The 12,716-nt window shown below is 40.6% G+C and overlaps 1 protein-coding gene across 1 annotated transcript in view; it reads left to right on the forward strand.

Annotated features, from left to right (window-relative positions):
• Positions 1–5,372, forward strand: part of LOC123763274 (leucine-rich repeat-containing protein 49) — a 55,919-nt gene extending 50,547 nt beyond the window's left edge. The window contains exon 13 of the mRNA XM_045750389.2: positions 1,286–5,372. Within this exon, the coding sequence (XP_045606345.1) occupies positions 1,286–1,498 (213 nt within the window). The 3' untranslated portion in view covers positions 1,499–5,372. The remainder of the gene's footprint in view (positions 1–1,285) is intronic.
• The last annotated feature ends 7,344 nt before the right edge of the window (positions 5,373–12,716 follow it).

Below are 12,716 nucleotides of genomic sequence, written 5' to 3' on the forward strand. Positions count from 1 at the left end.
GTCCAGGACGGACCGAACGTCGTCGTCCCTTCACCTAGTGTGTGGTCTGGTCATCATACTTTAGCCACGTTATTGTAACTCATCGCCTGCGTATGAGTGCTGTTTACAGTAGCTTACGAAATACTAATTTATAATACAGATCATATCTTGCTGAATAATAATCATGAATATGTGCATGACGCATTGCCATGATTTAAGTGATAATACAGTAGGCTCCAGGTTGTAGTACTCTCTAACAACACATTAAGAAATATTGGGACACCTGTTGTCTGAAATTCATTTTAGTGATTAAAGATGCGGAGGTTAGCTCAGGATATTGTTGGTAGTGTATGTGAGAGATTAACTGTATGTGTGCTAATTACACATTTAGTGGTGAGTCAAGTTACACAATGTAACACATGTTTTGTTCCTGGTAGTAAGTGGTATTTTCTGGTTGCTTATGTCGCCAAAGTTTAGAGAATGGTTATTATTATTCTCCTCAAACTTTGCTTTGACGTTTGCCTAAGACAGCTTAGGGGAGACGTCCTCAAGGTACTTGATGGGCTGTAGATAAGGGCTTGATACAACTTATCTACAGATACCTTGATGGCGTGTTTCCTAAGCTCTTATGCAAAGGTCAATTTGAGGGAATAATAGCCATTGTGTATAGTTTGGAGGCATTTATTTATTTGTTTATAAGAAGGTACATTGGGTTTATGAGAATACATAACATTGATGATTTTACATTCTTGTAAAGTCACTAACACGCATAGCGTTTCAGGCAGGTCCTTAATCTAACAAATAATTGTAAGTAGGCAATTTCTAGCAAAATAGAAAAGTGTTAACAGGTACATTGTAAGAAAAATTGAGGAAGATTAGTAGGTACATTATAGTAAAATTTGAGTATTATCAACAGGTACAAACCAAAGCAACAGGTACAAATAGGCATAAGTAATCAGAAAGTAACACTACCGGGAGGGGGGGAGGGGACACATTTAAATCTACACACAGAAATCACAATAGCGTGACGCATCAAATGAACAAATCCACATTGGCGGTGATAAGGGTTCGAACCTACGTCCGAGAGGCTCTCAGACGCGGCCTTGACCGTGTCGTGGCACAGTCGATTAAGACTCGTCTGGGATCCTCCCTAACGTAGGTTCGAACCCTCATCACGGCCCATGTAGATTTGTTCACACATTTAAATCTGTAAGTGTTATGGGAGCACGTATGTGTGTATATGTGTCTATCTGTTGTACTTCATCCCTATAATAACCTCACCAGCTGACAATATTTGTGTCGACAGGACGAGAGTTCGTCGCTGGTGTGCGCTGGACGACAGGCGCGACAGCTGGTGGTGTGGACGTACGACTCCCTCCACCGCCTCAACATCCACCAGTCGACGTGGCCCTCTGTCCTCCACGACCTGGTGCGCGACGCCGTCACCGACCTCGCCAAGCCCACCTACGGCAAGCAGTGCCTCGAGGATGTCAAGCGCAGTCTCGGCTGGAAAAAATGAAAAAAGCATTTAACCATATAACTTGAAATAAACAAAAAAATATTATTTTTTAAATCGATGAAATTTTTGACATATATTGGCTTATGTCAACAAGGGAAAGGAAACTAAATTTGATTATCCTGCCTGGCCTCGCTATGGATCTTCACAAGTCATTCAGAGACGACCCAAGAGAATGCCAGCGCCGCAGCAGGATTTGGTGTACTTATGTCTGGGAAAGGAAGATTGTCGACGGTTAAGGGCGAGGATGTCCGCTTATGTGGTCGTTCACACATTTGCTGTCGTAATCCTGGCTGACTGATGGAAGCACACACTGTCGTGTACTGTCAGTGGCTAACACTGCCATCTCAGTACTGGCGACAACCCACGTTGGTTCTTTGAATAGTTTAATGAATATGAATGGCAGCATGCAGTGGCACTCTAAAGGGAAACAAGTCGCATACACATGAATTAATATTACATAAATGCTGATGTGTTAAACAATCAACAATTGTCCTTGCCAGACTATAACATGTACGTCAGATAATTGTTACAAGAAGCTCGTGTCACTAAGGTGATCAAGCGTGTATACACTTGTATACACACACACACACACACACACACACACACACACACACACACACACACATTCATTTCAAACTTCATGAACATCACAGCGGATTACATATGATGCCAACATTTCTTAAATGGTGGCACTGGGGTCAACCCTGACTGCTTGTGACGCCTAATTCCCCCCCCCCCCCCCCCCCGCGTGTCACCTTGAAAAGTACGGTGATGCTGACTATTTACATTGCATTGTAACATATAATATAAATAGGTTTATCCTTGTTCCGGTTATAATAACATAAGAGGTGCCACCTTTTGGGGTTTATGAAACTAAATTTGAAAAGTTAATCAGTCTTTTTTTCCATATTTGATTTTACGCTACTTTTATACTTTGTCCGAACCCGTACGTTCACTAGGAGACTATAATTGTAACCAGTTTGTGGGGGATCTCCCTAAGGGTATCGTTTATGGTTAGAACTAGGGCGGTATCTGATCGCCTTCGAACCTCTAACTTTCGTTCTTGATTAATGAAAACATCCTTGGCAAATGCTTTCGCAGTAGTTCGTCTATGGAAATTCTTTTGGAATTCATTCTTTTGCATTCTTTTGGAAAACCTTTTTTCTTGTCCTCCTTGGATCTTCTCTATACTGGTGGGACGCTTCCCGTGCTATGCATTTGTAATAATCTATCTTGATACCATGTTAACTTATTTAAATGGCTTATCAGTGACGACATTCGATCATGACGGTAATAATGTGAGTACTCTTGCTAGCGTTCGTGTTGACCCCACACGCTTACCTCGTGGACAATTAATGGTGCAAAAACCCCCGTCTTGTCGGAACTGCATTGTTTCACTTGGTCGTGCTTTTCCACGAAAAATGTCCTATTTTCAGGATGATAGATCTTGCTCTCCTAGTGTCCTTTAGTCATCTGACCCTCGCACAATCCTTGGTGAATCTGATCAATTTGGCGTCGTTGGTCTTTCTTGCTCTTATACTGCTATCTTAAATATTCTGTGACATACATTGTTTCGCAGCCATGCTGGCCCTAGCCCTCGCTTGTGATAATTGTGTACTATGCTTATATTATGAAATGCTTTACCATCTATAGCATTCTACATTCCTTTATTTATGAATTATTTTTAATCATGTGTTGATACAGGTCTATTCCTGATAAGTGCTTACCTATCAGTGATTACGAGGGAAAGAGGTCTAGCTCTTATCCCCCCTGCTAGCTTTGTTGCACTAAATGTCATTATTCTGACGTTCGAAATGTTTGTCAAACCTGACCTTAAAGTTGTGGATCGGGTGACGTTCTCAACTTATTCTTTCAGCGCATTCCACTTATCTATTGGAAGATTCATGTTTTCGCTATCAGAAAACCCAAGAAATGTATTTCACATGATATAGGCCTATTACATTTGTAATTTAATAGGACGAATGATCATTGTCCGAATAATGTGATACATGAAAGTTCTTATCACTCCTTTTGGTCGAATTAAACATACATGTTTAAAGTTCCTATGTGTTGGTAAATCTGTAGTTTCGGTCCTTTTTTATCATGAAAAAGGAATGACACACGACTTGAAATTACCATTTTTTCCCAGATGCATTATTTTGACGTCGGATGTACGTGGCCTCAATTTATTATAAATCTAGTTTCTTCTCAAAATAGAGGAATGGATTGGATCATATTTCTCTTCCTATTAGCAAGCCTTAGTATCAATAGCCTTTGATATTTTCAAAGCACTTCCTATTAGCAAGCCTTAGTATCAATAGCCTTTGATATTTTCAAAGCACTTCCTATTAGCAAGCCTTAGTATCAATAGCCTTTGATATTTTCAAAGCACTTCCTATTAGCAAGCCTTAGTATCAATAGCTTTTGATATTTTCAAAGCAAACCACAGAATAGCACAAATCTTGCCTCCAAATTTCCCAACTTTGGTTTGTACTTTCTCTTTCATTGTACCTGTTTCCTTCTCTGGTAAGTTTATTATTTTCTTGTTTTGTAAATGGCTCAGCGTCTGTTTCTTTCTCCGTCAACTGTGAAGTTCCACAAGGTCTCGGTCTTTCATCTGATCTTATTATTATTTATCAGCGTCATATTGGTATCCAATTATGTAGATTTCATAGTTCATTATATTCAATCTACTTCTCTTATGTGAGCTCAATTTGATTCCTCTGGGACACTTGGAATTTAGTCAAAATTCTTTCCATAATAAGACAGGTTTATGAATTACACTGAAACAAAAACTAGATGAATATCAGTTCTATTTCGAAAACTCATTTATCAAACCAAAATCTCCAGTCTACATCAATATCTTAGGCATCAAATGCATCCTATATCCTGGCAACTTCACATCTAAGCAGTTGCGAAGATTGGGAACTTAGTACTGTTATCTTTATAACAAATTAAGTATTCCATGCACTAAAAGCAGTGGCTACTATTACTGGACTGTTCTTCCCATCGCCCGTATGCATTCGGGTTAAACCGTCTATCGCCCGTTGAAACCGCATGAAAATGTAGAACTTACAAAACCTCGATTTGTTAGATATCTAGTTTGGGCGCCACACACACAAAAAAAGACTAAATGACTGACAATCCACTCCAAATGAGCACGGAACAGTTGATAACATGAAATAAACCAAAGCATCCACTGTTTGTAATGGGTGGTGAGGCAGTAATTGCTATTCTGCGGCTAGCGTTCTGCTGCCCTGGGACTATTCCCAACCATGGCTATGGAGTTGTTAAGCACTCGCACCCATTTGCACGTGCAATTATCTATGCACATCATCCAAGCCTCAAATGGTCCTGTAGGTCAGTGATAGTGTGGTGGTCAACAGAATCATATGCAGGCGACGAGTCACAACGTGGCTGAAGTATGTTGACCAGACCACAAACTAGGTGAAGGGACGACGACGTTTCGGTCCGTCCTGGACCATTCTCACAATCGACTTGAGAATGGTCCAGGACGGACTGAAACGTCGTCGTCGTCCCTTCACCTTCTAGTGTGTGGTCTGGTTAACAAAATCATAGTCTTGGTGAGGTGTACACCAAGGTAACCCCTGGTTAAGTGGGGGGCGGTAATACTTTGATATTTATTGAATTGTCATTAATGATTTGTAAGCATGTTTTAGAAAAGTACAGTGTGTTTGAGGTCTACCTTCCTCAGATAGCGGAAATCTGATTGCTGGTCAATCTGATTCAAATATGTTAAAATGTAGCAAGTCAGATAATAGCAATATATTTGTAAGAGTAAACGAATAATAATGTGAACTGGAAATGTATTTTTTGTTTATAACTTTAAGCCTCAGATATACAGATCCTACCATGACTTGTCTTCATTTTCCCCCATTATATACGAGTAAAAGATGGGATTTTCGTTTATATTTTGTCAGTTTTTAGTCAAATTCTGGTATAGTCGATGCGAATTTGACTCTTTTTTTTTTTGTATACCAAATTTTGATTTGTACAGTATGAGTGTCGCCTCATGACAGAGCCAAGTCTAGCCGCTCCAAGCAACAGCCTGGTGGACCAAACTCTCACAAGTCAAGTCTGGCCTCGGGCCGGGCTTGGGGAGTAGAAGAACTCCCAGAACCCCATCAACCAGGTATGTATTACACTGAACAATCCACTATTTATTTATTTATATACAAGAAGGTCCATTGGGTTTGTGAGAATACATAGAATAGTAATTTACTCTTGTAAAGCCACTAGTACGCGCAGCGTTTCCGGCAGGTCCTTAATCTAACAGATAATTTTAAGTAGGTAAATTCTAGCGGAATTAATAAAATAATAACAAATACATTGCAAGAAAGAAAAAAATGAGATGAGAGAGATTAGTAGGTATATTAAAGCTCTGATTGATTGACAGCTTGATTGGTAATTTAAATTACCAATCTTATTAATAGGCACCATACAGCAACTTGAAGCCACATATAAGAAGACAGCAATGATCACAATGATAAAGTTGTTTGGATTGGGTACATGAAGATTGGGAGATTGGGTAGCTACTACTACAACACTATTAGTGTCAGTTCTCACGTGCCCTGGTACGTCCAACAGTACGCGTTCCATCGCCGTGGGCAGCACAATAGTCCGTTTGCTCAAGTTTTAAAAATAATTGTAATTTTTCATTCCCACTTCTGGTGGGAGATTTTCGTGCCATTTTCCATCCTATTTCAATATCACGATTGATTGATTGGTGAAGATTAAGCTACCCAAAAGGTGGCACGGGCATGAATAGCCCGTTAGTGGTGGCCCTTTTGAGCCATTACCAGTATCAAGAGCTGATACTGAAGATCTGTGGAGGTGCGACTGCACCCTGCGTGACGGGAGATGTCTCCCGTGGGCAAACACGATTGATTGATGAAGATTAAGCCACCCAAAAGGTGGCACGGGCATGAATAGCCCGTACGTGGTGTCAATATCACGGATCAGCTACATCCTATTGAAGGCTCGTAATTTTGTTTTGAGAAATCTTTGTAATTCTCAGTAAATTATAAGAATTATTCTATGAAATATTATCTGTATATATTTCAATTGGGGCCAAATTATAATATATGTTAAACTACTATTCAAGCTGTCAATGCAATCAATCTGAGCTACCTATATTTATTTATTATTTATTTATTTATGCATATACAAGAATGTACATAAGGAATGTGAGGATACAATTATGGTAATTACAGTCTTGTAAAGCCACTAGCACGCACAGCGTTTCGGGCAGGTCCTTAATCTAAGAAAATTTTAAGGAGGTAAATACTTGCAAAATTTATAGACAAAAAAATGATAACAGATTACATGGAATGAAAAAAAAAAAAAAAGATGAGAGAAAAAAAAAAGAAAAAAAAAAAAAAAAAAAAAAAGAAAAAAAAAAAAAAAAAAGAAAAAAAAAAAAAAAAGAAAAAAAAAAAAAAAAATGCTTTAATATACCTACAAATTTCTCTCGTGTTCCATTTTTTTCTTGCTATGTGTCTGTTATCATTTTTATAAATTTTGCTAGTATTTACCTACTTAAAATTTTCTTAGATTAAGGACCTGCCCGAAACGCTGCGCGTACTAATGGCTTTACATGAATGTAATTACTATGCTATGTATCCTCACAATCCCAAATGTACCTTCTTGTATATAAATAAATAAATAGTCTCCGTGGTGTAGTGGTAAGACACTCACCTGGCGTTCCGCGAGCGCTATGTCATGGGTTAGTATCCTGGCCGGGGAGGATTTACTGGGCGCAATTCCTTAACTGTAGCCTCTGTTTAACGCAACAGTAAAATGTGTACTTGGATGAAAAAACGATTCTTCGCGGCAGGGGATTGTATTCCAGGGACCTGCCCGAAACGCTACGCGTACTAGTGGCTGTACAAGAATGTAACAACTCTTGTATATATCTAAAAAAAAAATAATAAAAACATAAATAAATAAATAGACAATAGGGGTATAATCCAGGCAAGTTAGTTTAGTTCATTTATTATGCACTCTATACCCATCTTGTGGGCGGTAGTGGAAAGGGTTACAGAGGCACATAATGGGCTCAGGGACTGAACCCCACAGTTCATTTAGCTAAGCAAGTTACAATCTTGATGAGCTAGTTACAAAATTCAATATAAGTCGTCACATCAACAATGGGTTCGAGATCGACCACAAGTACAGTTTCTAAATTAAGCAACTGACATATGTGGAGAGCTAGTGTCACAATTGATATGTTTGTCCTGCACACCGCCCCCCCATCCAGTGGGCAGCGGTGGATAGGTTACAGTCACTTAGTTACTACCTACAGTTAGCAAACTGGGGATATTTGGCTAAAATTTCTGGTAGCAGATCATTTTGAATGAAATATTTACACATCGCTGGAACATTGGTTATAGAATTGTCTCTGAATCACGTATCTTTTCGCACTCATCACATAGTGACGGAGGGTGTGCGAATAATTTTGTTGACACAGTTTACATTTGGTCAGGTCTACATCGGCAGATAATGAGAATTCCCAGAGATACTTGTAACCGAGTCTAAGCCGAGCAGTAGTAACATCTAGAAGTCTGCTGATTTTATTGGATGATCCATAGATGTGTGGCTCCTCTTGCACGATAGTCTAGGCAAGTATAGGGTATACTCCATGCAAATTGAAGAAAATGGATCGTACATTGTGTTATAGAAAACAAATTAAGTAGGGTACACTACACTGCATCCCACAGGATGGGTATAATTCTAATTCATTGTCGGGGGGACAGGAAGCCAGAGTATTCATACACGGTAGACTAATATCGAGACCCGCCCCCCAGGATGCAACCCCCATAACAACCTGACTAACTCTTGAGTATCTACTCACTGCTAGGTGAACATTAGCGACATTGACAGGGTTATCTTGAGATCTTGAGATGATTTCGGGGCTTTAGTGTCCCCGCGGCCCGGTCCTCGACCGGGCCTCCACCCCCAGGAAGCAGCCCGTGACAGCTGACTAACACCCAGGTACCTATTTTACTGCTAGGTAACAGGGGCATAGGGTGAAAGAAACTCTGCACATTGTTTCTCGCCGGCGCCCGGGATCGAACCCGGGACCACAGGATCACAAGTCTAGCGTGCTGTCCGCTCGACCGACCGGCTCCCTGGGTGGACAAAGACAAACTCCTCAGCACGGGTGGGACACGAACAAGGGAACACAGGTGGAAACTTATAATAATAATAATAATTTTTATTTAGGTAAAGGTACATACATAAAGAGATTTTACAAAGTTTGTTGGCTTTATAGATAGAGCTAGTACATACAATGCCTAAAGCCACTATTACGCAAAGCGTTTCGGGCAGGAAAAAACACTAATGACTAAAGCTTAAAACTAATGGGTAAAAAGAAAAAAATGCGTTGAGTACAAATAAAAATAGAGGTAAAAGAGGGGGGAACATTGTTGAAAAAGCAGCACAAATACAATTACAAATTATTACAGAAAATTACATTCAAACAGCGTTGATTTGAAAAACAAAAAAAAACAAAAAACATACATGGGTTGACAATAGAGGGGTAAGGTAGGTTACAGGGAATTTATTAGGTATAGCTTCGTTTTTAACTTAAACTGGTTGAGAGAGGTACAGTCTTTAACATGGTTGGGAAGGTCATTCCACATTCTGGGCCCCTTGATTTGTAGAGCATTTCTGGTTTGATTAAGTCGTACTCTAGGAATATCAAAACTGTATTTATTTCTGGTGTGGTGCTCATGGGTTCTGTTACAACCTTCTATGAAGCTTTTGAGATCAGGATTGGCATTATAGTTTAGCGTTTTATATATGTATAATACACATGAGAGAATGTGCAGTGACTTAATGTCTAACATATTCAGAGATTTGAGTAGGGGTACCGAGTGATGTCTGGGGCCAGAATTGGATATTGTCCTAATAGGAGCTTTGTGTTGAGTAATTAGAGGACGTAAGTGATTTTGGGTAGTAGAGCCCCAAGCACAAATACCATAGTTGAGATATGGATAGATAAGGGAGTAATAGAGAGTCACCAGGGCAGGGCGTGGTACATAATATCTGATCTTAGAAAGAATGCCCACAGTTTTTGAAACTTTTTTTTATATGTTTAGAATGTGTCCCTGGAAATTCAGCTTGTGGTCAATGAGAATGCCAAGGAATTTGCCATCTAATTTGTTACAAATTTGGGTATTGTTTATTTTGAGATTTATTTGATTAGAGGATTTATTGCCAAACAGAATATAGAAAGTTTTGTCAATGTTAAGGGTGAGTTTGTTGGCAGTTAGCCACAGATGGACTTTATTTAGCTCAGTATTTACTGTGGCATTTAGAGCAAGGGGATCAGGACTGGAGTAAATGAAGGTTGTGTCGTCAGCAAATAGAATTGGTTTGAGGTGTTGGGAGGCATTTGGAAGGTCATTAATGTAGATGAGAAAGAGGAGAGGGCCAAGTATGCTGCTCTGGGGAACACCAATGTTGATGGGTAGGGTGGGAGAAATTGTATTATTCACAGAAACACATTGGAGCCTGTCAGTAAGGTAGGATTTGAGGTATTGTAGGGAGTGTCCTCTGACACCATAATGATGTAATTTAAGAAGAAGGTTTTGGTGGTTGACAGTATCGAAAGCTTTGCGCAGGTCCACAAATAACCCAACAGGGAACTCATTTTTATCAAGAGCTGTATGAATCGAGTTAAGCATACTAATAAGTGCATCGTTAGTGCTTTTTTTGGGCCTGAAGCCATATTGGCAAGGGCTAAGTATATTGAGTTTGGCTAGATATGAGTAAAGCTGCTTATAGATTAGTTTTTCAAAAATTTTTGACAAGTTTGGCAGGATTGATATAGGTCTGTAGTTGTTAACATCTGTGAGATCACCACATTTGTGGACAGGCGTTACTCTCGCTTTTTTAGAATATCTGGAAAGGTTTGGAGTTCAAGTGACTTGTTGAAGAGCAAAGCAATAGCAGGGGCTAAAGATCTGGAGGCTTTTTTGTAGATTAAAGTTGGTATCTCAGTACCCAGATGAGCCACAGAGACGTTAGAAAGAATTTTTTCAGTGTCAGAGTAGTTAATAAATGGAATGCATTAGGCAGTGATGTGGTGGAGGCTGACTCCATACACAGTTTCAAATGTAGATATGATAGAGCCCAGTAGGCTCGGGAATCTGTATTCCAGTTGATTGACAGTTGAGAGTCGGGACCAAAGAGCAAAAGCTCAACCCCCGCAAGCACAATTAGGTGAGTATTACGCGTTAGGTGATAGGAAATGTGCCCGACCATTCATGTCCCGCCCGGGATTCAAACCCGGAATTCCGGATTGTGCGTCTAGAATCTATCTGACTGTACTACCGGACATGGGAACCAATACCCTTCACAGGATGGTTATAGGGTCCACAAACCCTCATGGTATGGGAATAGGGACCATTACACCCAGAGGATGGGTATTGGGTTCAGTACCACCACCGCATGTACTCTGAACCCCACCCTCAAAGAGCCGATGGGTATTGGGTACCCGGATGACCCCCTCCAGGTCGTCGTGCCTCGATTGATTGATTGATGAAGACTAAGCCACCCAAAAGGTGGCACGGGCATGAATAACCCGTAAGTGGTGGCCCTTTGGAGCCATTACCAGTATCATTAGCTGATACTGGAGATCTGTGGAGGTGCAACTGCACCCTGTGTGACGGGAGATGTCTCCCGTCGTCGTGCCTCGCTCGTTGCTGCTTGTCTACATAAATTTTAACCCACCTAACAAAGCAAATATTACGTAGTCTTATCAAAATTCTTCGTCATTTAGTAAATCTTAGTCCAGCAGGATGACCATATTTAGAGTTTAATGCACATGTATTTCAATAATATATAACTTAAACACTAATGGCAAGTAAACTCATTCTTTGCGATAAATCTCTTCACGAAGAGATCCTTAGGCTTGATACTAACTAGTTGGAAGCCTCTGGTTGATACCTGGTTGATGGGGTTCTGGGAGTTCTTCTACTCCCCAAGCCCGGCCCGAGGCCAGGCTCGACTTGTGAGAGTTTGGTCCACCAGGCTGTTGCTTGGAGCGGCCCGCAGGCCCACATATCCACCACAGCCCGGTTGGTCCGGCACTCCTTGGAGGAATAAATCTAGTTTCCTCTTGAAAATGTCCAAGACTAGCAGTAAGAGTGCTGTATCCCAGCTGTAGTCATTAGTATTCACGCACCATGAGAAATGGTAGGTCTTACCAGCCCTCGTTTCATGTGTCTGAAGCTGAAAAATTAATCCGAATTTACTAAAAAGGGCAATAAGAGCAATGTTGAGGAATCTAACCTGCATCTTTGGTACTCCAGGCATATGTCTGGTTTGATCTATGGGATTTGGCGAGTAACCAAATCAAACTGGAACATTTTACTTATCATATTACCAGGTATTCCACAGGAAGGAGGGTGGAGTTTGCCGTGTCATTGAAGGCCGAGATACTTAGGCCGAGGGACCACCGGAAGCTGGGGTTGAGGTTGGGGTAGAGTTAGAGGGACATCTTAACTGCAGGAAGGGGTTGGAAGGACAAGGGTGCCGCTCTTCAGGCGGCACCCTTGCATCTATATTACATCCAAATAATATTCTATATTACATCCAAATCTGTTAGATGTAATATAGAACTGGAAAGAAACTAATGTAGTGCAGGCGATGAGTCACAATAACGTGGCTAAAGTAAGTTGACCAGATCACACACTAGAAGGTGAAGGGACGACGACGTTTCGGTCCGTCCTGGACCATTCTCAAGTCAATTGTCAACAAACTAATGTAGTTTTAAACCGGTTAGCGTCAACCGGTTTAAACCGTCAGTCAACGCGCATGGTTATACTGTACATTACCAAACAACTTTCTAAACTAGAGCAATCTACTGTAGGGACGTGTCCTGGGACCAGCATCTGAATTATACCTAATTTATGTAGCTTTTGACTACCTGCCTTGTGTAGACCCCCGGGGCGCTGACAAGTGTACCACTACGAACCAGTAGTTAATTATCGTTCAGGTGCAATGGTCAGACAGTCTCATCGTCCCTTTTATAACCAGCAGATAACCAAACCCGGCCGCTGATTGGTTGATATTTACTCTAAAACTCACCCCATTGGTTAACATTTTGCGCGTCTGACTTGTCAATTATCAATGGGCCAACAGCCACTCCTTCACTTCCCCAAAACCGAACGAGTCTCTAATGAGCCAA

Source organism: Procambarus clarkii, chromosome 49 (genome assembly GCF_040958095.1).
Source record: "Procambarus clarkii isolate CNS0578487 chromosome 49, FALCON_Pclarkii_2.0, whole genome shotgun sequence".
Taxonomy (NCBI): Eukaryota; Metazoa; Arthropoda; class Malacostraca; order Decapoda; family Cambaridae; genus Procambarus; species Procambarus clarkii.